The following is a 27,841-nucleotide window of genomic DNA, read 5'->3' as shown; positions in this document are numbered from 1 at the left end:
AAAATATTCACCATCTCACAACAATCTTGTGCAGCCATGAGGCGCCCATCCCCCACAAGAGCGAATCCGACTCCTCCTCCTGCAGGCTGGTGTGCATACCATGCTCGTTTCGGTGCGAAGGCCAGAAATTGCCGTCCGCCCTGCGGTTGCTCACCAAATAAAAAACCTACCTCAAACCAGCGGTTTCTGAGAAGATCAATAAGGCCTAAGGGACGCGCCGAAGTTGCGACGGCCGTCGGGTCCGCAGGGAAACTCCTATACATTACAGACTCCCTGTCAGGGCGACGTTTTTTCTCTGTGATACTGGCTCCCAGTGCAGTATCCTACCAGCGTCGAAGCTAGATCTTCAATCTGGTGGTCAAGGTCCCCCCTCAAGGCAGCCAATGGTGTGGCCATTCGCACGTTCGGAAAGCTTAGGGTCCAGTTGCGTTTTGGCGGCCAATGTTTTGTTTGGGAGTTCATCACAGCGAAAGTCTCACAGGCCATCCTGGGGGCAGATTTCTTCTGCGCAAACGGGTTTCTTGTCGACGTTCCACACTGCCGGCTAATCAGTGCCTCCACTTTTCACTCGGTCCCCTGCCACCGAAGCACCGCGATGTCTTGGTCAGTTGCCTGTGCAGTCCCATCTCCAAATGAGTTCTCTCATCTTCTCAGTGAGTTCCCTGAGCTCACCAGGCCCACATTTTCTTCTTCAGTCACGAGGCACGGTGTGGCGCACCACATTACCACGACAGGATCCCCAGTTTATGCGAGAGCTCAAAGGCTGGAACACGGTAAACTCGCAGCCGCCAAGGCGGAGTTCCATACAATGGAAAGCCTGGGCATTATTCGACGTTCGAATAGTCCTTGGTCCTCGCCATTACACATCGTTCCTAAGCCGGGCGGCAGATGGCGACCATGCGGCGACTACAGATGCCTGAATGAGGCTACCACACCGGATCGGTACCCAATTCCTCACATTCAGGATTTTTCGGCCCATCTGGCAGGGAATTCCATCTTTTCCAAAGTAGACCTCGTCCGAGGCTATCATCAAGTGCCCGTGCATCCTCAGGACGGCCCCAAAACTGCCATTATCACACCTTTCGGGCTCTTTGAGTTCCTTCGTATGCCGTTTGGGCTGAAGAATGCAGCACAAGCCTTCCAACGTCTCATGGATTCCGTGTTGCGCGATCTGCCGTTCATCTTCGTCTACCTAGACGACATCCTTATTGCCAGTAACAGCACGAAAGAACACATTACGCACTTGCGTACCCTTTCTTCTCGTCTCAGCCAACATGACCTTATTATCAACCCGGCCAAGTGCCAGTTTGGGTTGCACAGCATTGATTTCCTGGGACACAGAATCACCTCAGAAGGCGCCGTCCCGCTGGCCACGAAGGTGGAAGCAGTCACCTCGTTCCCTCTTCCTCAGACCGTCAGGGCCCTCCAGGGATTTCTGGGAATGGTCAATTTTTATCATCGGTTCGTCCCCAAGGCGGCATTGTTGATGCAACCTTTGTACGAGGCCCTCAGAGGTAAATCGGGCAAAGACCCGATCGATTGGACACCCCAGATGGACCAGGCTTTCCTCGACACTAAGAACGCTTTGGCTGCTGCGACCATGTTGGCACATCCCCTTCCGGGCGCAACCATTGCCCTTACCACCGACGCATCTGATTATGCCATCGGGGCAGTACAGGAGCAGTGGGTCGACGGCACATGGCAACCACTGGCTTTCTTCAACCGCCAATTGCGGAAGAGCGAACGCAAGTATAGTACTTTTGATAGAGAGTTATTGGCATTGTTTCTGGCCATCCGCCATTTTCGCTTCCTACTGGAAGGACGCCCATTCACGGCCTTTGTAGAACACAAGCCACTTACTTTGCGATGGCCAAGACAGCGGAACCATGGTCGGCACGGCAACAACGTCATCTTACTTACATATCTGAATTTACAACCGACATACAACATGTTTCGAGCAAAGACAACCTGGTGGCGGATTGCCTCTCCCGCGCCCAGCTCCACGCAGTACACCTGGGAGTCGACTATGTTGGTTTGGCAAAAGAACAGAAGGCAGACCCTGAAGTGCAGGCATACCAGACCGCACCTTCCAGCTTACAAGTGGCTGATGTCAGTTTCCAGGCCGCAGGGACCACACTCCTGTGTTACATCTCGATGGGCGTCCCACGTCCAATCGTTCCAGTCGAATGGCGCAGGATAATTTTCGACACTATCCACGGGTTGTCACACCCTGGCATGAGAGCGTCACGACTCATGGCAAAGAAATTCGTCTGGAAGGGCATGCATCTCGACGTCTGTGACTGGACCAATACCTGCGTGAGTTGCCAGAAGTCCAAGATACAACGCCATGTTAAGGCCCCAGTCACCACTTTTCCGGTTCCGGAGCGTCGATTCGACCATGTGCACATGGACCTGGTTGGTCCTCTCCCTTCCTCTCGCGGGTACACTCACCTCCTCACCGTGGTAGACCGCACCACCAGGTGGCCAAAGGCAATTCCTTTGGTTGCCACCACAGCGGCAGACGTCTCCAGAGCCTTCATCTCATCGTGGGTAGCTCGGTTCGGGGTACCGGCTAACATCTCCTCCGACCGGGGGCCTCAATTTACCTCTGGGCTTTGGAACGCCGTAGCTCAAGGTTTGGGCACCAAGCTTCATCGTACCACCGCCTACCATCCACAGGCGAACGGTCTGTGTGAAAGATTCCACAGGTCCCTTAAAGCCACACTGCGTGCTAGTCTCCGTGGGCCTAGTTGGGTGGACAGGCTCCCTTGGGTGCTGCTAGGTCTTCGCACGGCGCCTAAGGACGACCTGCATTCTTCTTCAGCAGAGCTGGTTTACGGCCAACCACTCAGAGTGCCTGGCGATTTTCTTCCTCCTCACACGGAGCCCTGGTCCCCAGCTCAGCAGCTCGTCAGCCACCAGGAAGTGGCTAGGAATTTCATCCCAGGGCCTACGTCGCATCATGACCTGCAGCGCTCCCATGTCCCGGTGGATCTTAAGAGCGCAGAATACGTGTTCATTCGGCAGGATGCTCGTAAAAACCCGCTCAAACCGCCTTACACAGGTCCGTTCCGCGTCATCTCATCAGGTGACAAGTCCTTCACAGTCGACGTCGGCGGTAAGCCTGACCACATCTCCATCGACCGGTTGAAACCGGCGCATCTGGATCTGAGCAAACCAGTTGTCACCGCTCAGCCGCTTCGTCGTGGTCGTCCACCGTCGACTGCCGGTCCAGTACAGCCACAGTCATCCGCCGAGTCGCTAGTGCCCGCCTCACCGGGTCGACCACAGCCGGCCTCTTCTTCTCCTCCGCCTGCGGCGTCATCACAACCACAGCCAACGGCCAGTTCGTCTTCTAGCGCTCCGTTCCAGCTACCGGGGTATCGCAATCGGTCGGACAGACTCGTCAGACCCCCTTCTCGCCTTACCTTCTCTGTTAAAAGCAATTCTGGGGTGGGCGCATGTGGCGGAACCACCAGAGGATTACGGACAATTGTATATAATTCCTTTTACAGCAATGTAGTACAGCTGGGGGCTGCACCTTTAATGTATCTGTTAACTGTATTAGGGCTTCTTTCCTGTACTCCGCGTGATGATGTCATGCCGTCCGTCACGTGATCTCTCAACAGCGGGAAGAACGTGATGACGTCATGACGTCAGAGCTCGGAACCTTCTAGCAGTTGAGCTCGGAACCTTCTAGCAGTTGAGCTCGGAACCTGCTAGCAGTTGAGCTCGGAACCTGCTAGCAGTTGAGCTCAGAACCTTCTAGCAGTTTCCAGAGAGGCTTTCAAGCAGACCAGACCTATTTGCATTATATCCTACAGTTTCCTGTACAGCTTCGTTTGTTCATTAAATGTTATTGTTTTTGATTTTCTGAGTCGATCTCAATTCTTCGGCTAGGAACCCCAGTTCCTACAACTCCATCATTCCCAGAGAAGTCAGGACAGAAACGGGGCTATAACCCCCACTCGCTGTAAACTTGGCTCACTGCTGAGATCGTGAGATCTCCTTGAGCCCCCCTCTCTCTCTGTACCCCCTCTCTCCCCACCTTCAGAAGCCTCCTCAAAACCCAGGATGTTGCCCTGGCCTGCTGAGTTTTTCCAGCGTTTTCTGTTGTTATTTCGGATTTCCAGCATCCGCAGTATTTTGCTATCAGGTAAATTTTCCTGTTGCGTGCTCCCAGCATGGAGTCTCATCTGCCAAAAGCTCGTATCGAGCACACGCGGAAAACCGTGGGCTGTGTGTGTTGCAACATGAGAAAGAAAGACCTTGCATTTCTGTCACTCCATTCAGGCCCTCAGGATGTCCCAAAGCGCTTTACAGCCAGTGAAGTACTTTTTTGAAGTGTAGAATTACATAGAATTTACAGCACAGAAACAGGCCTTTAGGCCCAACCTCTCTATACCAGTGCTTATGCTCCACCTAGTCGCTGTTGTAATGTAGGAAACGCGGCAGCCAATTTGCGCACAGCAAGCTCCCACAAACAGCAACGAGATAAATTACCAGATTATGTTTTTAGTGATGGTGGTTGAGGGGTCAATATTGGCCAGGACACCGGGAAGATCTCCCCTGCTCTTCTTTGAAATAGTGGCCGTGGGATATTTTGAAAGGGCAGACGGGGCCTCGGTTTAACGTCGCATCCGAAAGACGGCACCTCCGACAGTGCAGCACTCCCTCAGCACCGCACTGGGAGTGTCAGCCTGGATTATGCGCTCATGCCTCTGGAGTGGGTCTCGAAACAACAACATTCTGATTCAGAGCCGTGAATGTCCTGGTATATGCACTGTCAGGCACACAATGGGAAGTTAATACCCTTGCGTATTATCATCAAGCATTGTCTCAGGTCAGGTCATCAGTTGGAGGCGGAGTGAAGCTCTCCCCACTCTGCCCAGGAGATTGCCCCCTACTGCCACCCTGTAGTTATGCCAGCCATATGGAAATGACTGTAGGTTTGGTGTCAATTTGTGCTGATCAGGCTGCCCAGTTCAGTTTAAGTTGAGGGTGCCCCAACACCATTTCCATTTAGATGCTGACAACTGTCAGGAATTGTCTTTCATTCTATCAGTCTGGGATGGATTCTAATCTTGGAATAATGTGGAGAGAGGTTTACGTTGCAGCTGCCTCTTGCTATATATAGTGTTTGATGGGACAGTGTAGAGAGAGCTTTACTCTGTATCTAACCCATGCTGTACCTGGCCTGGGAGTGTTTGATGGGACAGTGTAGAGGGAGCTTTACTCTGTATCTAACCCGTGCTGTACCTGCCCTGGGAGTGTTTGATGGGACAGTGTAGAGTGAGCTTTACTCTGTATCTAACCCGTGCTGTACCTGCCCTGGGAGTGTTTGATGGGACAGTGTAGAGGGAGCTTTACTCTGTATCTAACCCGTGCTGTACCTGCCCTGGGAGTGTTTGATGGGACAGTGTAGAGGGAGCTTTACTCTGTATCTAACCCGTGCTGTACCTGCCCTGGGAGTGTTTGATGGGACAGTGTAGAGGGAGCTTTACTCTGTATCTAACCCGTGCTGTACCTGCTCTGGGAGTGTTTGATGGGACAGTGTAGAGGGAGCTTCACTCTGTATCTAACCCGTGCTGTACCTGCCCTGGGAGTGTTTGATGGGACAGTGTAGAGGGAGCTTTACTCTGTATCTAACCCGTGCTGTACCTGCCCTGGGAGTGTTTGATGGGACAGTGTAGAGGGAGCTTTACTCGGCATCTATTATTTTATCTGGAATGGAGGCATATGATAGGTCGTTTTATAGAAATAGATCAATGAGTAAATGGTTTGGGAAAGGCTAATCCAGAATATTTCTTTAAATTGTGGGAGTGGGTCAAGGGGCGGGACAGGTTCAAACTCGTGAAAGGAAACTTTAGGATGTATATCAGGGGCTTCTTCACATTGAGAGTGATAGGAACCTAGGGATTACTAGGCAAAAAAAGACCAAGGTCCGTCTCGCTCTAACCGTCCTGCTAGTCTCATGATGCAATGATAACGGGAGTTGTTAATCAATCTCTCTCTATCAATGAGGCTACAACAGACCCGGACATGAGGCGAGGAAAACCCCCAGTGGTGGCGAGCTTTGGGAACCATTGGTCCAAAGTCACCTCTTTCCTCCCGAATACGCCGCACTCACCACCAACGTTCCCTTTTAAGCTGCACGGTGGCGCAGCGCTCCAGGGATCCCGCGCAGCTGGCTTGCCGGCTTTTCGATGTAAAATCTGTGCAGGCGCAGTGACGTAAGAAAAACTACTAGGCACTTGGTCTAAGCATTAAACAAAGCTTTAATCAAATGTTTTACAACATGGAGGTCTAGTTGTGTCCTTCACTAGTTCCTGTTAAGAATGTCCCGAGCAAGCTGGGCCCGTGCTAGAGTATTTATACTCTCCCTGGACAACGCCACCCGTAGGCTGCTCAGTATTATTTCATGTCTTTCTTTCATGAATGACTGTTTCATGTCACGCAGTATCTTGAATGGACCGTGCAGCCCCCTTTTCTGCGTTAACCATCTCTGTCTTTCGGATGAGACGTTAATCCGAGGCCCCGTCTGCCCTCTCATGTGGATGTGAAAGATCCCATGGCCATTATTTCAAAAGAAGAGCAGGGGTGAGTTCTCCCCGGTGTCCTGGGCAATATGTATCCCTTGTTCAACATCACTAAAACAAAACATCTGGTCATTATCACCTTCCTGTTTGTGGGAGCTTGCTGTGCACTAATTGGCTGCTGCGTTTCCTCCATTACAACAGTGACCCCACTTCAAAAAGTACTTCATTGGCTGTGAAGCGCTTTAGAATGCCCTGAAACTTATAAAATTCTTTGAAACGTATAAAATTCTAACAGGACTAGACAGACTAGGTGCAGGAAGGATGCTCCCGATGGTGGGGGAGTCCAGAACCAGGGGTCACAGTCTAAGGATAAGGGGTAAGCCATTTAGGACTCAGATGAGGAGGAATTTCTTCACCCAGAGAGTGGTGAACCTGTGGAATTCTCTACCACAGAAGGCAGTTGAGGCCAATTCATTAAATATATTCAAGAAGGAGTTGGATATATTTCTTAAGGCTAAAGGGATCAAGGGATATGGGGAGAAAGCAGGGACAGGGTACTGAATTTGGATGATCAGCCATGATCTCATTAAATGGCGGAGCGGGTTCGAGGGGCCGAATGGCCGATCTTCTATGGTTCTATGTTTCTATGAGGTCGTGAAAGGCGCTATAGAAATGCAAGTCTTCCTTTCTTTCTCCATCTTGATCCAGCCAGTGTCAGATTGACTAAACTGTGGAGAAACACTCATGCTCCTTTGTGCTCTGTTATCAACCAGTCGTTTCAGTTTTGATTCTTGCTCTGAGAGCCCCTAAGTTAGAAGGGAAAAGCAGCCAGGGTTCCTATTCTTGATCACTGTATATTCTGCTAAAATGTGTGTTTGTGCATGTGTTTTTTTTGGAGGAGGGCAGAGTTGAGCATGGTTGCGATGCCCCCACAGTGAAATAGTCCGCCAACACTCGGTGTCTAGACTCATATAATGAAGGAAGGCTGCTTGGGCAAGAGATTGAGTAGATTGGGCCTATACTTTCTGGAGTTTAGAAGAATGAGAGGTGATCTCATTGAAATGTATAAGATACTGAGGGGGATCGACAGGGTAGAAGCTGAGAGATTGTTTCCCCCTGGCCGGAGAGTCTAGAACTAGGGGGGGTGACATAAGAAAACTACTAGGCACTTGGTCTAAGCGTTAAAAAAAGCTTTAATCAACAGCTTTACAACATGGCGGTCTAGTTGTGTCCTTCACTCGTTCCTGTTAAGAATGTCCTGTGCAAGCTGGGCCCGTGCCCGAGTATTTAAACTCTCCCTGGACAGCGCCACCCATAGGCCGCTCAGTATTATTTAATCAGTCTTTCTTTCATGAATGACTGATTCATGTCAGGGGGCATAATCTCAGGATAAGGGGTCGGCCATTTAGGACCGAGCTGAGGAGAAATTTCTTCACACACAGGGTGGTGAATCTTTGGAATTCTCTACCCCAGAGGGCTGTGGAGGCTCAGTCGTTGAGTATATTCAAGGCTGTGATCGATAGATTTTTGAACTCTAAGGGAATCAAGGGATATGGGGATCAGGGGGCAAAGTGGAGTCGACCTAAAAGTTCAGCCATGATCTGATTGATTGGCGGAGCAGGCGTGAGGGGCCGCATGGCCGACTCCTGCTCCTAACTCCTGCACCAGTTGCTGAAGGTAAGCATGCAGGTGCAGCAGACGGTTAAGAAGGCAAATGGTATGTTGGCCTTCGTAGCGAGAGGGTTTGAGTACAGGAGCAAGGATGTCTTGCTGCAGTTGTACAGGGCCTTGGTGAGACCACACCTTGAGTATTGTGTGCAGTTTTGGTCGCCTTATCTGAGGGAGGATGTTCTTGCCATGGAGGGAGTGCAGCGAAGATTCACCAGACTGATACCTGGGATGGCAGGAATGACGTATGAGGAGAGATTGGGTCGATTGGGCTTATATTCGCTAGAGTTTAGAAGAATGAGAGGGGATCTCATTGAAACTTATAAAATTCTAACAGGACTAGACAGACTAGATGCAGGAAGGATGTTCCCGATGGCCGGGGAGTCCAGAACCAGGGGTCACAGTCTAAGGATAAGAGGTAAGCCATTTAGGACTGAGATGAGGAGGAATTTCTTCACCCAGAGAGTGGTGAACCTGTGGAATTCGAGGGGCCGAATGGCCTACTCCTGTCCCTATCTTCTATGTTTCTATGTTTCTTCTGCTCTTATGGCAGACGGCACTCTTGTAACCGTATCTCAGCGTGATGAAGCACTATCAGGAGAGGCCAGCTAAGAGATGAGAGGGCAAGTATTCTGAATGAATTCCACCCACTGACTGCTGTTCCTCCCTCTCTGCAGCACTTGTCTCTGAGAGGAACTGTCAGATTATTTTAGGCGAGCCATTTAAAGCCTTTAAGACTGCGTTGTTGACCTTATATAGAGAATTAGCTGGAGGAATGGAGGGGGTGGGGGTGTGGGGGGGGAGAAAGAGTGTTAAGAGATTCCGCCAAGCAGCACAGGCTCGGAAAATTTAAAAAGCTATCCTGTTGAGAAACAGAGTTAAAAATTGCATTAGCAAAAAAAAAAATCAAAAACCTATAGCAGATCTGGAGTTTAGATTTCCGCTAATTCTTTATTTGCAGACATGCAGTGGGTTATATTTTTTCCTCCCTCTCTGCGGTATTTGTTCAATGTCGATCTCTGGTGATGTCTAAACAGCACACAGTCCAGTGGGAAATGAACAAACGAGGGTTGACCCACCGTGGTTGGTAGTGTCCGCCATGGCTCAGTGGGCAGCGCTCTCTCGCCTCTCAGTCAGAAGGTTGTGGGTTCGAGTCCGACTCCAGAGACTTGAGCACGTAACTCTAGGCTGACGCTCCCAGTGCCAGTGCTGAGGGAGTGCTGCACTGTCGGAGGTGCCGTCTTTCAGGTGAGACGTTAAACCGAGGCCCCGTCTGCCCTCTCAGGTGGTGGTAAAAGATCCCACGGCCACTATTTCGAAGAAGAGCAGGGGGAGTTATCGCAGGTGTCCTGGGACCAATATTTATCCCTCAGTCAGCGTAACTGAAAAAAAACAGATGATCTGGTCATTATCACGTTGCTGTTTGTGGGATCTTGCTGTGTGCCAATTGGCTACCGCGTTTCCCACATTACAACACTCCAAAAAAAACGTACTTCATTGGCTGTAAAGCGCTTTGGGACGTACTGAGGTCGTGAGAGGTGCGATAGAAACGCAGGTTCTTCCTTTGAATCTTGATTTCCATTTGCAGTGGGCCTACCTCCCGCCTGACTCCAGGGGCTGTTTCGGCCGCCCGAGGACGTGGGGGGGGGGGGGTGGTGGCGGGGGTTCATTGTTGCGGCAACGGAGGGGAGGGGTTAGACAGTTCATGGCCCGCCATTTGCGGCGCGCTGTTGCCCACTTTTCTTACCACCAGGCAAGGGACTGGAAGTCAGGCCGATGGGTTTTGTGCGGGTTGCCATGACGACGGACTCCCCCCCCCACCCCCCGATTTAGCAAGGGGTGTGATTTTTTTTTCTATCAACTATCAGCCAGGAATTCCCGTCTGAGTCGTTTACTTTACAGGGGGAAAGGCCGAGGCTTTTTCTTCTGCCGAGGGAATCCGCCAGCTGTTTTGAGGAGCCAGCTGTTATTGACGTGCCGCGTGGAGTTTGGGTGCGGGACGGGAGTAGCTTGGTCGGACGACAGGAAGGCCCAAGGATACAGGAAGCCCGTTCCTGGAGTGCGACCCTGTAAAATAATATCGACTCCATCTGCATTGCTACTTCATCCGCTTTGTGGTGTATGTAACCTGTTCCACCTTAAGAGAACTTAAGCCTGTTCCACCTTAAGAGATGTACTACTTTCTCTGGCTGCTGTATACGTAATACCGGTGGTGACCACCGGTATATAAGTACTGTGTAGTGATATTGTATTTAGTATAGTCCTGACCTCCAACTAGTAAAGACCTGTTGAACTTTATTCTTGTAGTCTGTGTCAGTAATTAATCTTAATACAACTGGAACACACAGACTTAACACGCTTCCTTTGCAACAGATATGATTACAACAACACTGACAATGAATCTTGTCATTCATGTTGAAATGACTTATGAAATAATACTGGGCTGCCTGCTGGTGGTGCTGTCCAGGAAGAGTATAAATACTCGGGCATGGGCCCAGCTTGCTCAGGACATTCTTTAACAGGAACTAGTGAAGGACACAACTAGACCTCCATGTTGTAAAACAGTTGATTAAAGCTTTGTTTAATGCTTAGACCAAGTGCCTAGTAGTTTTCTTACGTCAAACACAAGTTGCATTTACATAAGAACCATAAGAAATAGGAGCAGGAGTAGGCCGGACAACCTCCTTCGAGCCATCCAATAGGTTCATGGCTGACCTTCGACCTCAACTCCAATTTCCCCCCCATATCCCTTGATTCCCTTAGTGCCCAAAAATCTGTCGATCTCAGTCTTGAATATACTCAACGACTGAGCCTCCATAGCCCTCTGGGGCAGAGAATTCCAAATACAGCGCCTTTAACGTAGTAAAACATCCCAAGGCACTTCACAGGGGTGACTATCAGACAAAATTTGACCCCGAGCCACATAAGGAGATACAGGAAACTCTTTGGTATCCGGCACCGACGGGACCGGGATGGAGCCGGTTGATTAAAAATTCCGGATGACGGAGAGGGTTATCTACCAAGGCTATTTTGAACAAACAAAAATAAAAAAATCAAGAAATGTGCAGTATAATTGGGTACTCACAGAATGTTGTGTTAAATGGATGGTGGAAGATGCTTGATTAAGTACAGTACTGCCTGACATAAGAAAACTACTAGGCACTTGGTCTAAGCGTTAAACAAGGCTTTAATGAACTGTTTTTCAACATGGAGATCTAGTTGTGTCCTTCACTAGTTCCTGTTAAAGAATGTCCTGAGCAAGCTGGGCCCATGCCCGAGTATTTATACTCTCCCTGGACAGCGCCACCAGCAGGCCGCCCAGTATTATTTCATAAGTCATTTCCACATGAATGACAAGATTCATGTCACTGCCAGTTGAGGGTAATCCATAACACAGATCGAAAGAGACTACCGGCAGCGCGGGAGAGTCAGACCCCTGTTATTGAGGTGTTCAGATCGGAAGAGACTTCTGACAGCGCGGGAGAGTCAAACACCTGTTGTTGAGGTGTTCGGACTTCCGACAGCGCCAAGAAGCCGAGTAGTGGCAATTTGGAGAACTACCCCCACTGACTAACTCGGCCACCGCGGGAGACTCGGACTCGGCAACATTTCCGGTTATTGAGGTGCTGTTTTCGGAGTGAGAATTTTGCCGGTTAATAGAGAATTCTGGATATTTAGGTGCTGTTTAAACGAGAGTTTCCTCTCTTAGGATAGATGACCGAATGCTTGGTCAAAGAGGTAGGTTTTCAGGGAGCGTCTTAATGGAGGAAGAAGCGGTGAAGTTTAGGGGGGGAATTCCAGAGCTTAGGGCCCAGGCAGCTGTAGACACGGCCGCCAGTGGCGGAGATGCGCAAGGGGCCAGAATTAGAGGAGCACAGAGATCTCGGAGGGGGTTACGGGGCTGGAGGAGGTCACAGAGATAGGGAAGGGTGGGGGGGGGCGAGGAGGGCCATGGAGGGGTTTGAACATGAGGATGAGAATTTTAAAATTGAGGCGTTGCCAGACCAGGAGCCAATGTAGGCCAGCGAGCACAGAGGGGGGAATGATGGGTGAGCCAAGACCCGTTCGCCCATCACCCCCTGTGCTCGCTGACCTACAGTGACTCCTCATCCGGCAACGCCTCGATGTGTTTCACAGTCCCGGACACACTTTACGACGAGCTTACTGGTTTGCGCATTACTGCCTCAGCTGCTGTGTTATTTGTGGACTGTCTGCTTGTCACTGTCACATGTCTTTGAAGGTGACAGGACGAGTTGAGAAGGCTGTTTAAAAAGGCACACGGGATCCTGGGCTTTTATAAATGGAGGCTTAGGCCGCGAATTTTATTCCTCTGAGGGGGGCGGGTTTGGATGCGGGTCTGTCGCGAAAGTCGGAGAAAATGGGAGCGGGCGGCGAACCCGTCTCCATCCTGCCTCCACGCGACTTTGGGAAGTGTCGGGTCAGCCGCTCCCGAACTGACCCGACACCAAACGGCGGGTCTGTCATGAATCTTATCATGACTCATGAAGTAACACTGGGCTGCCAGCTGGTGGCGCCGTCCAAGGAGTATAAATACTCGGGCGTGGGCCCAGCTTGCTCAGGATGTTTCTGTAACCAGGAACTAGTGATGTAACTAGAAATCTCATGGTTTTGAAACAGTTGATTAAAGCCTTGTTTTATACTCAAACCAGGTGCTCAGTAGTCTTTTCACATCAGGGACAGGCTGTTAAACCAGTTAACAGGTCATTAACTGGCAGGATAATCCTGTTTTAAAGGGCTGATCAGATTTTCGAGGTTTTTCAACATGCTGCCCCGCCTTCATTAGAACACGCCTGGTGAATCGAGCCGGGTTGATTTCGGACCTGAATTGCTGGCAGCTGCTCGAGAAGCTTAAAAGCAGTCCTGCAAACTCTCATTCTTTCACACACCATAACTTAGTTTTTTTGAGGTTTGGGAGACATTTAGCAGCTCTGCTAATCTTCTGAGTGTTGAGGCTGAATCCATCTGCTGCGTGACCTCCTTGGAACACCCTCTGGCCATCTCAGTTGGGTGAGGAATCTGGGGTTCTGACAGAGGGCTCCGCTGTGGCATGGGAGTGTGAGCGCTTGGAGAGGAGCCCACACTTCCTTGTTGCCTGCCACCAACATCCCTCTCATGGGTCAGCCCCACTTCAGTGCTGGCAAGTGGCTGGAGAGCACCTTGCTGCACATCAGGGGGGCCATGAGGACCTGTATCTGTACTGACAGTCCTCATAACAAGGACGTCCATGAAGCTCTGGTGTCTCTCGTCAATATCTGCCCATCTCTCCTCCGTGGCTGACAGTCTATTTTGAAGAGTCACCATGTTTTCGTTAGCCTGGCGACTTATGTTCTCCATGGCGGTCTCCACCCTCTCCACAAAGGCAGTGCTCATGTTAGAGATGGGCTCCTCCGTTCTCTGCACACTCGCACTAACCCTGGATGTAAACCCCATCAGAGACTCCTGCACTTGTTCCTGGAGTTCCAGCACCGCTCTCTTTCTGGATGGCCCCGGAGGCACAGCGTCTACATGCAGCTGAGCAGAGCTAGGAGAGTCCTGCGACCTCCGATGAGGACTCTCCACTGTTGTCGCTGTCTCCACCATCTGCTGATGCTCACTTGTGAGCTATGATAGACCAGGTGACAACACTACTCTAAGTCGTGAGGGCCCCACCAAGGTAAAGGATCCCCTTGGAATGAGTGACCATAACATGGTTGAATTCCATATTCAATTAGAGGGTGAGAAGGTTGGATCTCAAACAAGCGTGCTAAGCTTGAATAAAGGAGACTATGAAGGTATGAGAGCGGAATTGAGTAGAGTGGATTGGGAAAATAGATTAAAGGGTAAGACGATACATGATCAGTGGTGTACATTTAAGGAGTTATTTTACAACTTCCAAAAAAAATATATTCCACTGAGAAGAAAAGGGTGTAAAAGAAAAGACAGCCATCCGTGGCTAAGTAAAGAAATTAAGGATAGCATTCGACTAAAAACAAGGGCATATAAGGTAGCCAAATCTAGTGGGAGGATAGAGGATTGGGAAAACTTTAAAAGACAGCAAAAAATAACAAAAAGATTGATTAAGAAAGGGAAGATAGATTATGAAAGTAAATTAGCAAAAAATATAAAAACAGATAGTAAGAGTTTTTATAGTTATATAAAAAGAAAAAGGGTGGCTAAAGTAAATGTTGGTCCCTTAGAGGATGAGACCGGGAAATTAATGGTGGGAAATATGGAGATGGCAAAAACACTGAATGAATATTTTATATCAGTCTTTACAGTAGAAGACACTAAGAATATCCCAACACTGGACAAACAGGGGGCTAAAGGGGGGGAGGAGCTAAACACGATCAAAATCACTAAGGAAGTGGTACTCGGTAAAATAATGGGACTCAAGGTGGATAAATCACCTGGACCTGATGGCTTACATCCTAGGGTCTTGAGGGAAGTGGCGGTAGGGATTGTGGATGCATTGGTAATAATTTTCCAAAACTCCCTGGACTCGGCAAAGGTCCCGGCAGACTGGAAAACTGCTAATGTAACACCCTTATTTAAAAAGGGCAGTAGACAGAAGGCTGGAAACTATAGACCGGTTAGCCTAACATCTGTGGTCGGTAAAATTTTGGAGTCCATTATTAAGGAGACAGTAACAGGACATTTGGATAATCATAATTTAATAGGACAAAGTCAGCATGGTTTCATGAAGGGGAAGTCATGTTTGACAAATTTGCTGGAGTTCTTTGAGGAAGTAACATATAGGGTGGATAAAGGGGAACCAGTGGACGTAGTGTATTTAGACTTCCAAAAGGCATTTGACAAGGTGCCACACAAAAGACTATTGCTTAAGATAAAAAATCACGGGATTGGGGGTAATATTCTGGCATGGATAGAGGATTGGCTATCTAACAGAAGGCAGAGAGTTGGGATAAATGGTTCATTCTCAGACTGGCAATCAGTAACTAGTGGTGTTCCGCAGGGGTCAGTGCTGGGTCCCCAACTCTTTACAATCTATATTAACGATTTGGAGGAGGGGACCGAGTGTAACATATCAAAGTTTGCAGATGATACTAAGATGGGAGGGAAAGTAGTGAGTGAGGAGGACATAAAAAACCTGCAAGGAGACATAGACAGGCTAAGTAAGTGGGCAGAGATTTGGCAGATGGAATACAATACTGGAAAGTGTGAGGTTATGCACTTTGGCAGGAAAAATCGTAGAGCAAGTTATTATCTTAATGGCAAGAAACTGGAAAGTACTGAAGTACAAAGGGATCTGTGGGTCCTGGTGCACGAAACTCAAAAGGTTAGTATGCAGCTGCAGCAAGTGATTAAGAAGGCCAATGGAATGTTGGCTTTCATTGCTAGGGGGATAGAATATAAAAATAGGGAGGTATTGCTTCAGTTGTACAAGGTATTGGTGAGACCGCACCTGGAATACTGCGTACAGTTTTGGTGTCCATACTTAAGAAAGGACATACTTGCTCTCGAGTCAGTACAAACAAGGTTCACTCGGTTAATCCCGGGGATGAGGGGATGGACATATGAGGAGAGGTTGAGTAGATTGCGACTCTACTCATTGGAGTTCAGAAGAATGAGAGGCGATCTTATTGAAACATATAAGATTGTGAAGCGGTTGGATCGGGTGGATGCGGGGAGGATGTTCCCGATGATGGGTGAAACTAGAACGAGGGGGCATAGTCTTAGAATAAGGGGCTGCTCTTTCAAAACTGAGATGAGGAGGAACTACTTCACTCAGAGGGTGGTAGGTCCATGGAATATGCTGCCCCAAAAAGCTGTAGAAGCTACATCATTACATAAATTTAAAACAGAAATAGACAGTTTCCTAGAAGTAAAGGGAATTAAGGGTTACGGGGAGCGGGCAGGAATTTGGACATGAGTCTAGGTTCGGATCGGTCATGGCCCTGTGGGTAGCAGAGCGGGCCCAGGGGCCGTGTAGCCTGATCCTGCTCCTATTTCGTGTGTCTAATTCTGTTAGATTCAGGAGATGGTTCTGTGATAGTGGATTGGCGGTTAGGATCAGATCAGCCATAATCTTATTGAATGGCGGAGCAGGCTCGAGAGGCCGATTGGCCTACTCCTGCTCCTATTTCTTATGTTCTTATGTTCTTATGTATGTGTCTCTGCGCTGGTGCTGGGTGTGCTGAGTCCTGGTGATGCTGCTCCCTCAGAGGCTGCAGGTTCCTCTGAGGAGTCGTCTGGCTCTTCCTCCTGGACAGTGGGGAGGGGGGTGCTCGATGGTCCTTTAGGAGAGTAAAGGCATGAGTTAGACATCTGATTTTGAGGTAGCAGACACATCCTTTTGTGCAGATGATACAAAGCGATTCTCTATGACCATCATATGCCATTGCAGTCAATCATTAAATGTCAATGAGAGGGATGAAACTCTATTCTGTCACCAGCTTTGTCTAGTGCGCCCATCTCTCCCTCGCCCACTTACAGATCTTCGCCACCTCCAACAATTTCGTGCGTAGCCTCCTCAACACTTGTCAGCGTCGCAAGGGATGGTGTGCCTCCTCCTGTTTGTGCTCGCTCCTTCTCATAGTGGGCTATCTTTTCCTGCAAGGAGGGACACAAGCGGAGTTTCAGCCACATTGATGGAGTGAGTGTGAAGAATCCCTAACATAGAAGCTTAAGATGGAGACCAAGATGGAGTGAGGTGCCAAGAGAAAGCTGCCTCCTTGTGCGTTGTTTGTTGTTGTCAATGCCTAACAGTGAGAGCGAGTGTGAGGGGTGCATAGTGAGATGGTGAAGTGATTCAGTACAGAGAGAGAGATGGATAGGTAAGGGTGCAAGGGAAGTAAGGGTAAGGTGGGATGTGGAGGAGCAGGCTGACAAAGCAGAGTGCTGGTGATGAGAAGAGAAGGGAAGCAGATTGAAGTTAAGTGTGATGGGATACTCACTTTTGATGATCGCACAAGATCATTAAACCGTTTCCTGCACTGGACCCAGGTGCGTGAGCAAATGGACCTTGCGCTGACCTCCTCGGCAATGCGCAGCCAGACTGCCTTGGTCTGCTGAGGAGGCTTCCTCCGGCCATCCGCAGGGAACAGGATCTCCCTGCGCCCTCTAACTCCCTCCACAAGAGCTTGGAGAGACTCCTCAGTGAAGCGTGGAGCTGCCTTAGCTCTCGATGAACTCATTGTGGCCTTGCCAATTCCAGACTCCAGCAGAATCAAGAACAGAAAGGCTGAGGCTGCACGGGGCCCTTAAAAACATCCGCACTAATGACATCATCAGAGGCGACTAACAGACCCGATCCCAGTCATTGGACCGGCCAGCTCACTCCACTCAACTCAAGGGGCCAATTGAACTAAAACCTCAACTGGGGATCGGATGCAGCCGGCAGCGGGTCTGGACCCCGCCCACCAGGCAACCTGACTCCATCCCGCCTCCTCCATTAAATTCATGGCCATAGGGTACAAAAGCAAAGAAGTTATTGCTAAACCTTTTATAAAGCACTGGTTCGGCCCTCAGCTGGAGTAGTGTGTCCAATTCTGGGCACCACACTTTAGGAAGGATGTCAAGGCCTTGGAGAGACTTGCAGAGGTGGTCCCAGGAATGAAGGACTTCAGTTATGTGGATAGACTGGAGAAGCTGGGATTGTTCTCATTGGAGCAGAGAAGGTTAAGGGGAGATTTGATAGAGGCGTTCAAAATCATGAAGGGTTTTGATAGAGTAAATAAGGAGAAACTGTTTCCAGTGGCAGGAGGGTCGGTAGCCAGAGGAGGCAGATTGAAGATAATCGACAAAAGAACCAGAGGGGGAGATGAGGAGAATTTTTATTTACGCAGCGAGTTGTTGTGATCTGGAACGCGCTGCCTGAAAGGGCGGTGGAAGCAGATTCAATAGTAACTTTCAAAAGGGAATTGGAGAAATAATTGAAGGGAGGAAATTTGCAGGGCTGTGGGGAAAGAGCAGGGGGGAGTGGGACTAATTGGAGAGCTCTTTCAAAGAGCCGAGGCAGGACCCTTTTCGCGGGGAGGTTGCATTTTGCTAAATTATGCGCACTTTCTGTTTTGCTCATTTTCTCCCCTGTTTGGGTGTTGGCCGTGACTCTGGGGCAGCACTCTCGCCTCTGAGTCAGAAGATCGTGGGTTCATGTCCAATACAAAGGCCGACACTCCCAGTGCAGGACTGAGGGAGGTGCTGCACTGTCGGAGGTGCCGCACTGTCGGAGGTGCCGTCTTTTGGCTGAGACATTAAGCCGAGGCCCCATCTGCTTTCTCAGGTGGGCGTAAAAGATCCCGCAGTACTATGTCGAAGAAGAGCAGGGGAGTTCTCCCTGGTGTCCTGGGGCCAATATTTATCCCTCAACCAACATAACAAAATCATGTAATTGGTCATTTATCTCATTGCTGTTTGTAGTCACTGTTCTTCTTCTTCTTAGGCAGTCCCTCGGAACCGAGGATGACTTGCTTCCACATTAAAAATGAGTTCTCAGGTGATTGATGAGTCCAATGCGGGACCTACAGTCTCTGTCACAGGTGGGGCAGACGGTGGTTGAAGGGGCGGGTGGGTGGGGTGCTTGGGTTGACGTGCGCTCCTTCTGCTGTTTGCGCTTGGCTTCCGCTTGCTCCCGGCGAAGAGACTCGAGGTGTTCGGCGCCTTCCCGGATGCTTCTCCTCCACTTTGTGCGGTCTTGGGCCAGGGATTCCCAGGTGTCGGTGGGGATGTTGCACTTTTTCAAGGAGGCTTTGAGGGTGTCCTTGAATTGTTTCCTCTGCCCACCTGGGGCTCTCTTGCCGTGTCGGAGTTCCAAGTAGAGCGTTTGTTTTGGGAGTCTCGTATCGGGCATGCTGACGCTGATCAAGTGTGGTCAAAGCTTCGATGCTGGGGATGTTGGCCTGGCTCACTCACTGTTGTAATGTAGGAAGTGCAGCAGCCAATTTGCGCACAGCAAGATCCCACAAACAACAATTAAATAAATGCCCAAATCATCTGTTTTTTAGTGATACAATAGCAAACCTTTTGACTTCTCCAACCTTTTCCAGTTCTGATGAAGGGTCATCGGCCTGAAACGTTAACTCCGTTTCTCTCTCCTCGATGCTGCCCTGACCCACTGAGTGTTTCCAGCATTGTCTGTTGTTGTTTTTTTAGTGATGTTGGTTGAGGGATGAATATTGGCCCCAGGACACCGGGGAGAACTCCCCTACTCCTCTTCGAAATAGTAAGAGTAATTTTACGTCCACCTGAGAGGGCAGACGGGGCCTCGGTTTAACGTCTCATCTGAAAGACGGCACTTCCGACAGTGCAGCACTCCCTCAGTACGGCGCTGGGAGTGTCAGCCTGGATTTTGTGCTCAAGTCTCTGGAGTGGGGACTCAAACCCACAACCTTCTGGATTCAGACGCTGAGAGTGCTGCCTACTGAGCCACGGCTGACATCTTATGAAGGATGTAAACACAGACAGTTGGACATACGGTAACTGAGTCTGCAGTTGGAAAGCTAATTGCGTGAAAGAAACTATAAACAGCTGCGACAAGAGCAGGACATTTACCGAGATGGCAGCTGGGATCAAAGGTAAAAATAGGATCGGCTTCAAGGGCATTTGGGAGGACCTGAAAAGCTAATTCCATCACGGAATGCCAAGGGAAAGTTACGACCAACTTATTTAGCAAGTGGATGATCACCAAAAATAACTGGACATTCCCATCTGACAAGGAGTAGGCTGAGGCCTAGAACGAGGAGTCCTGTGAGGCCCAAGATAAATAGAGTGAGGCCTAGGAGGGGGAGTCCTGTGAGGCCCAAGATAAATAGAGTGAGGCCTATGATGAGGAGTCCTGTGAGGCCCAAGATAAATAGAGTGAGGCCTAGGAGGGGGAGTCCTGTGAGGCCCAAGATAAATAGAGTGAGGCCTATGATGAGGAGTCCTGTGAGGCCCAAGATAAATAGAGTGAGGCCTAGGAGGGGGAGTCCTGTGAGGCCCAAGATAAATAGAGTGAGGCCTATGACGAGGAGTCCTGTGAGGCCCAAGATAAATAGAGTGAGGCCTATGATGAGGAGTCCTGTGAGGCCCAAGATAAATAGAGTGAGGCCTCGGAGGGGGAGTCCTGTGAGGCCCAAGATAAATAGAGTGAGGCCTATGATGAGGAGTCCTGTGAGGCCCAAGATAAATAGAGTGAGGCCTAGGAGGGGGAGCCCTGTGAGGCCCAAGATAAATAGAGTGAGGCCTAGGAGGGGGAGTCCTGTGAGGCCCAAGATAAATAGAGTGAAGCCTATGACGAGGAGTCCTGTGAGGCCCAAGATAAATAGAGTGAGGCCTAGAAGGAGGAGTCCTGTGAGGCCCAAGATAAATAGAGTGAGGCCTAGGAGGGGGAGTCCTGTGAGGCCCAAGATAAATAGAGTGAGGCCTATGATGAGGAGTCCTGTGAGGCCCAAGATAAATAGAGTGAGGCCTAGGAGGGGGAGTCCTGTGAGGTCCAAGATAAATAGAGTGAGGCCTAGGAGGGGGAGTCCTGTGAGGCCCAAGATAAATAGAGTGAAGCCTATGACGAGGAGTCCTGTGAGGCCCAAGATAAATAGAGTGAGGCCTAGAAGGAGGAGTCCTGTGAGGCCCAAGATAAATAGAGTGAGGCCTATGATGAGGAGTCCTGTGAGGCCCAAGATAAATAGAGTGAGGCCTCGGAGGAGGAGTAGGCTTTGGAGGGAGTGTGGCTTAGATTTACCAGAATGATACCTGGACTCCAGGGGTTAAATTACAAGGCGAGATTACACAAACTAGGGTTGTATTCCCTGGAATTTAGAAGGTTAAGGGGTGATTTGATTTGATGTTTTCCAGATATTAAGGGGAACAGATAGGGTAGATTGAGAGAAACTATTTCCACTGGTTGGGGAGTCTAGGGCTACGGGGATGGAGCGGGGGAATGGGACTGACTGGATTGCTCTACAGAGAGCCGGCACGGACTCGATGGGCCGAATGGCCTCCTACTGTGCTGTTATGACTCTATGACTAGGGGGCAAAGTCTAAAAATTAGAGGCAGGCCTTTCAGGAGTGAAATTCTCCACGCAAAGGGGGTAGAAGTTTGGAACTCTCTTCTGCAAACGGCAATTGATGCAAGGTCAATGGCTAATTTTAAATCGGAGATTGATAGCTTTCTGTTAACCAAAGGTATTAAGGGATATGGGCCAAGGGCGGGTATATGGGGTTAGGTCGCAGATCAGCCACGATCTCACTGAATGGCGGAACAGGCTCGAGGGGCTGAATGTTCCTATGTTCCTAGGACGAGGAGTAGGTGAGGCCCAGGACAAGGAGTAGGTGAGGCCCAGGACAAGGTGTAGGTGAGGCCCAGGACGAGGTGTAGGTGAGGCCCAGGACGAGGTGTAGGTGAGGCCCAGGACAAGGTGTAGGTGAGGCCCAGGACAAGGAGTAGGTGAGGCCCAGGACAAGGAGTAGGTGAGGCCCAGGACAAGGTGTAGGTGAGGCCCAGGACAAGGAGTAGGTGAGGCCTAGGATGAGGAGTAGGTGAGGCCCAGGACAAGGTGTAGGTGAGGCCCAGGACAAGGAGTAGGTGAGGCCCAGGACAAGGAGTAGGTGAGGCCCAGGACAAGGTGTAGGTGAGGCCCAGGACGAGGTGTAGGTGAGGCCCAGGACAAGGAGTAGGTGAGGCCCAGGACAAGGTGTAGGTGAGGCCCAGGACAAGGTGTAGGTGAGGCCCAGGATGAGGTGTAGGTGAGGCCCAGGACGAGGAGTAGGTGAGACCTAGGACGAGGTGTAGGTGAGGCCCAGGACAAGGTGTAGGTGAGGCCCAGGACGAGGTGTAGGTGAGGCCCAGGACGAGGAGTAGGTGAGGCCTAGGACGAGGTGTAGGTGAGGCCCAGGACAAGGAGTAGGTGAGGCCCAGGACAAGGTGTAGGTGAGGCCCAGGACAAGGTGTAGGTGAGGCCCACGACGAGGAGTAGGTGAGGCCCAGGACAAGGAGTAGGTGAGGCCCAGGACAAGGAGTAGGTGAGGCCTAGGACAAGGAGTAGGTGAGGCCTAGGACGAGGTGTAGGTGAGGCCCAGGACAAGGAGTAGGTGAGGCCCAGGACAAGGAGTAGGTGAGGCCCAGGACAAGGAGTAGGTGAGGCCCAGGACAAGGTGTAGGTGAGGCCCAGGACAAGGTGTATGTGAGGCCCAGGACAAGGAGTAGGTGAGGCCCAGGACAAGGAGTAGGTGAGGCCCAGGACGAGGTGTAGGTGAGGCCCAGGACAAGGAGTAGGTGAGGCCCAGGACAAGGTGTAGGTGAGGCCCAGGACGAGGTGTAGGTGAGGCCCAGGACAAGGAGTAGGTGAGGCCCAGAACAAGGTGTAGGTGAGGCCCAGGACGAGGTGTAGGTGAGGCCCAGGACAAGGAGTAGGTGAGGCCCAGGACAAGGAGTAGGTGAGGCCCAGGACGAGAAGTAGGTGAGGCCCAGGACAAGGAGTAGGTGAGGCCCAGGACGAGGAGTAGGTGAGGCCCAGGACAAGGAGTAGGTGAGGCCCAGGACAAGGAGTAGGTGAGGCCCAGGACAAGGAGTAGGTGAGGCCCAGGACGAGGAGTAGGTGAGGCCCAGGACAAGGAGTAGATGAGGCCCAGGACGAGGTGTAGGTGAGGCCCAGGACAAGGAGTAGGTGAGGCCCAGGACAAGGTGTAGGTGTGGCCCAGGACAAGGTGTAGGTGAGGCCCAGGACGAGGAGTAGATGAGGCCCAGGACAAGGTGTAGGTGAGGCCCAGGACGAGGTGTAGGTGTGGCCCAGGACGAGGTGTAAGTGAGGCCCAGGACGAGGTGTAGGTGAGGCCCAGGACAAGGAGTAGGTGAGGCCCAGGACAAGGAGTAGGTGAGGCCCAGGACGAGGTGTAGGTGAGGCCCAGGACAAGGAGTAGGTGATGCCCAGGACAAGGAGTAGGTGAGGCCCAGGACGAAGTGTAGGTGAGGCCCAGGACGAGGAGTAGGTGAGGCCCAGGACGAGGTGTAGGTGAGGCCCAGGACAAGGAGTAGGTGAGGCCCAGGACAAGGTGTAGGTGAGGCCCAGGACAAGGAGTAGGTGAGGCCCAGGACGAGGAGTAGGTGAGGCCCAGGACAAGGTGTAGGTGAGGCCCAGGACGAGGAGTAGGTGAGGCCCAGGACAAGGTGTAGGTGAGGCCGAGGACAAGGAGTAGGTGAGGCCGAGGACAAGGAGTAGGTGAGGCCCAGGACAAGGAGTAGGTGAGGCCCAGGACAAGGTGTAGGTGAGGCCCAGGACAAGGAGTAGGTGAGGCCGAGGACAAGGAGTAGGTGAGGCCGAGGACAAGGAGTAGGTGAGGCCGAGGACAAGGTGTAGGTGAGGCCCAGGACAAGGAGTAGGTGAGGCCCAGGACAAGGAGTAGGTGAGGCCCAGGACGAGGTGTAGGTGAGGCCCAGGACAAGGTGTAGGTGAGGCCCAGGACGAGGTGTAGGTGAGGCCCAGGACGAGGAGTAGGTGAGGCCCAGGACGAGGAGTAGGTGAGGCCCAGGACAAGGAGTAGGTGAGGCCCAGGACGAGGTGTAGGTGAGGCCCAGGACGAGGAGTAGGTGAGGCCCAGGACAAGGAGTAGGTGAGGCCCAGGACGAGGTGTAGGTGAGGCCCAGGATGAGGAGTAGGTGAGGCCGAGGACGAGGAGTAGGTGAGGCCCAGGACGAGGAGTAGGTGAGGCCCAGGACGAGGAGTAGGTGAGGCCCAGGACGAGGAGTAGGTGAGGCCCAGGACAAGGAGTAGGTGAGGCCCAGGACGAGGTGTAGGTGAGGCCCAGGACAAGGTGTAGGTGAGGCCCAGGACGAGGAGTAGGTGAGGCCCAGGACAAGGAGTAGGTGAGGCCCAGGACAAGGAGTAGGTGAGGCCCAGGACAAGGAGTAGGTGAGGCCCAGGACGAGGAGTAGGTGAGGCCCAGGACAAGGAGTAGGTGAGGCCCAGGACGAGGTGTAGGTGAGGCCCAGGACGAGGTGTAGGTGAGGCCCAGGACGAGGAGTAGGTGAGGCCCAGGACAAGGTGTAGGTGAGGCCCAGGACAAGGAGTAGGTGAGGCCCAGGACGAGGTGTAGGTGAGGCCCAGGACAAGGAGTAGGTGAGGCCCAGGACAAGGAGTAGGTGAGGCCCAGGACAAGGAGTAGGTGAGGCCCAGGACGAGGTGTAGGTGAGGCCCAGGACGAGGTGTAGGTGAGGCCCAGGATGAGGTGTAGGTGAGGCCCAGGACAAGGAGTAGGTGAGGCCCAGGACAAGGAGTAGGTGAGGCCCAGGACAAGGTGTAGGTGAGGCCCAGGACGAGGTGTAGGTGAGGCCCAGGACGAGGTGTAGGTGAGGCCCAGGACGAGGTGTAGGTGAGGCCCAGGACAAGGAGTAGGTGAGGCCCAGGACAAGGAGTAGGTGAGGCCCAGGACAAGGAGTAGGTGAGGCCCAGGACAAGGTGTAGGTGAGGCCCAGGATGAGGTGTAGGTGAGGCCCAGGACGAGGTGTAGGTGAGGCCCAGGACAAGGAGTAGGTGAGGCCCAGGACAAGGAGTTGGTGAGGCCCAGGACAAGGAGTAGGTGAGGCCCAGGACAAGGAGTAGGTGAGGCCCAGGACAAGGAGTTGGTGAGGCCCAGGACAAGGTGTAGGTGAGGCCCAGGACAAGGAGTAGGTGAGGCCCAGGACAAGGAGTAGGTGAGGCCCAGGACAAGGTGTAGGTGAGGCCCAGGACGAGGTGTAGGTGAGGCCCAGGACGAGGTGTAGGTGAGGCCCAGGACGAGGTGTAGGTGAGGCCCAGGACAAGGTGTAGGTGAGGCCGAGGACAAGGAGTAGGTGAGGCCTAGGATGAGGTGTAGGTGAGGCCCAGGACAAGGAGTAGGTGAGGCCCAGGACAAGGAGTAGGTGAGGCCTAGGATGAGGTGTAGGTGAGGCCCAGGACAAGGAGTAGGTGAGGCCCAGGACGAGGTGTAGGATGAGGCCGAGGACAAGGAGAGGAGGGAGCAGCCCGCATTCCTTTAATGTGCTCAGGAAAGTGTGGAGACTCGGCAATGAGAGCCAGGGCTGACACCGAGGGAAAGGGGAAAGTCATTCAAAAGAATCGAGCTGGATGGTCAGTCTATGAGCAGTGAGATTCGGATCAAGACCATTTTGCTTCTATCTTCTCTTGCAGATTACAGGACGAGATCCAACTGAAAGAGGAGGCTGAGAATAACCTCGCTGCATTCCGACACGTAAGTCCTGCATTCTGATCCCCTTCCCAGGAGAAAATTCACAGTGAGTGGGAGAGAGGGGGGGTTAAAAAAAGATGTTTTCTTTAAAACCTTTGTTTATTAGTTGTAAAAATGTTTAGAAATGGGGAAAAAAAAGTCAGTTTGACGGACAGTCCAGAATCATCCAATCGGGTGAACAAGCGTCTGTCCGCTTTCTGATTGGCCGTGGGAAGGCGGGGCACTGCCAGGATGGGCGTGCCGGGCGACCAATGGCGGGAGAGTAGGGGGGCGGGACGGTTGGAGTGGGGGGGTGGCGGTCATGTGACGAAACCTCCAGGGATACGTCCAGTCGGAGTTGGCCACCTGACTCAGGCTATGTAAGCTGATTGGTGGGTGGGAGGCGGCTCTCCCTCCGCTCACTGCGAGCTCGTGCCGACCGAGTGCGAGAGCGACATGGGCATTTTACACCCACAGTGCCCTGGCTAGGGTGGAGAAATCATCACCGTGAGATTCTGGGTCCCATCGCCGGCAACCCAGTGTAGTTTCATTCAAAATTCATTCTCGGGGATGTTGGCGTCGCTGGCAAGGCCGGCATTTATTGCCCACCCCTAATTGCCCTTGAGAAGGTGGTGGTGAGCCGCCTTCTTGAACCGTTGCAGTCCGTGTGTTGAAGGTACTCCCACAGCGCTGTTAGGGAAGGGAGTTCCAGGATTTTGACCCAGCGATGATGAAGGAATGGGCGATGCATGTGGAGGAACCATCACCGTGAGATCCTTGGGTCCGATCACTGACAACCTGTGTCGTTTTTTAAAAAATTTAATTCTCGTGGAATGGGCATCACTGGCAAGGCCGGCATTTATTACCCATCCCCAGCTGCCCAGAGAGAAGCTGGTTCGCGAGCCTCCTTCGTGACAAAATCCCGGGACAAAAGGGGAGTGAAAGTTGGAATTCGCTGCCGATCGCGCAGGCGGGTACGGATAAAGCAACGAAACACGCCACCAGGCGGGCTGCTTTCTCCTTGGACACAGAGCAAGGAGGGTCTTTAGCTGATGGTCCCCACGGGTTATTTTTAAACGGCCCACAGACAGCTGGCAGTCGGAGTCATCTTACTGAGTGACGGTAACAATCGGCGTTAATCCCGCTGCAGCAGGTGTCTTTTCCTTTTGCAGGATGTTGATGCGGCCACCCTGACCCGCATCGACCTCGAGCGCAGGATCGAGTCCCTCAACGAGGAGATCGCGTTCCTCAAAAAGGTGCACGAAGAGGTGAGTCGGAGCGAGCGGGTCAGAGCAATGGCACCTTTAGTCCTCACACTTTCCTCCATTCTCTTTCCAAGGCATCGGGGACTTCAGTTACACACCTTGAGTATTGTGTGCAGTTTTGGTCGCCTTATCTGAGGAAGGGTGTTCTTGCCATGGAGGGAGTGCAGCGAAGATTCACCAGACTGATACCTGGGATGGCAGGAATGACGTATGAGGAGAGATTGGGTCGATTGGGCTTATATTTGCTGGAGTTTAGAAGAATGAGAGGGGATTTCATTGAAACTTATAAAATTCTAACAGGACTAGACAGACTAGATGCAGGAAGGATGTTCCCGATGGCGGGGTAGTCCAGAACCAGGGGTCACAGTCTAAGGATAAGGGGTAAGCCATTTAGGGCTGAGATGAGGAGGAATTTCTTCACCCAGAGAGTGGTGAACCTGTGGAATTCTCTACCACAGAAGGCAGTAGAGGCCAATTCATTAAATATATTCAAGAAGGAGTTAGATATATTTCTTAAGGCTAAAGGGATCAAGGGATATGGGGAGAAGGCAGGGACAGGGTACTGAATTTGGATGATCAGCCATGATTGCATTGAATGGCGGAGCAGGCTCGAGGGGCCGAATGGCCTACTCCTGCTCCTATCTTCTATGTTTCTATGAGGAGAGGTGGGAAAGGTTCGGACTGTTCTCCTCGGAACGGAGAAGGTTAAGAGGTGACCTAATAGAGGTTTTCAGGATGATGAGGGGTTTTGATAGCGTAAATAGAGAAAAACTATTCCCTCTGGCGAGTGAGTCAATAACCAGAGGTCAGAGATTCAAAATGATTGGCAACAGATCTCGAGGGGAGATGAGGAGAAATGTTTTCACTCAGAGTTGTTGGAATCGGGAACGCTCGACCTGAAAAGGTGGTGGAAGCTGATTCCATCAAGAATTTTAAAAGGGAGTTGGACGGGTTCTTGAGGATGAGGAACTGACAGGGTTACGGACAATAAACGGGGGTGTGGGACGAAACACGACTGCTGTTTCAAAGAGCCAGCACAGGCGCGATGGGCCGAATGGCCTCCTTCTCTGCTGTAAGTTTCTGTGATTCTAAGTGTGTTTTTGTGTGATGTGCACTTCAAGGTACTTCCCCTTTCCGAGCATCAAATGTCAGCAGTCCGCAATCCCGGGGCAGGTACAGCACGAGTTAGATACAGAGTAAAGCTCCCTCTACACTGTCCCATCCAACACT

General features: G+C 51.4%; 1 protein-coding gene across 1 annotated transcript in view; it reads left to right on the top strand.

Annotated features, from left to right (window-relative positions):
• LOC147120625 (desmin-like) overlaps nucleotides 1-27,841 on the top strand; it is a 63,411-nt gene that overhangs the window by 15,362 nt on the left and 20,208 nt on the right. The window contains exons 2-3 of the mRNA XM_085986768.1: nucleotides 25,310-25,370; nucleotides 26,519-26,614. Coding sequence (XP_085842894.1) covers nucleotides 25,310-25,370; nucleotides 26,519-26,614 — 157 coding nt within the window. The remainder of the gene's footprint in view (nucleotides 1-25,309; nucleotides 25,371-26,518; nucleotides 26,615-27,841) is intronic.

Source organism: Somniosus microcephalus, chromosome 4, assembly GCF_052327205.1.
Source record: "Somniosus microcephalus isolate GS21.2 chromosome 4, FLI_Smic_1.0, whole genome shotgun sequence".
In the NCBI taxonomy this organism is placed as follows: domain Eukaryota; kingdom Metazoa; phylum Chordata; class Chondrichthyes; order Squaliformes; family Somniosidae; genus Somniosus; species Somniosus microcephalus.
The sequence above is the reverse complement of the archived record's forward strand: the minus strand, read 5'-3'. Positions and strand labels throughout refer to the sequence as shown.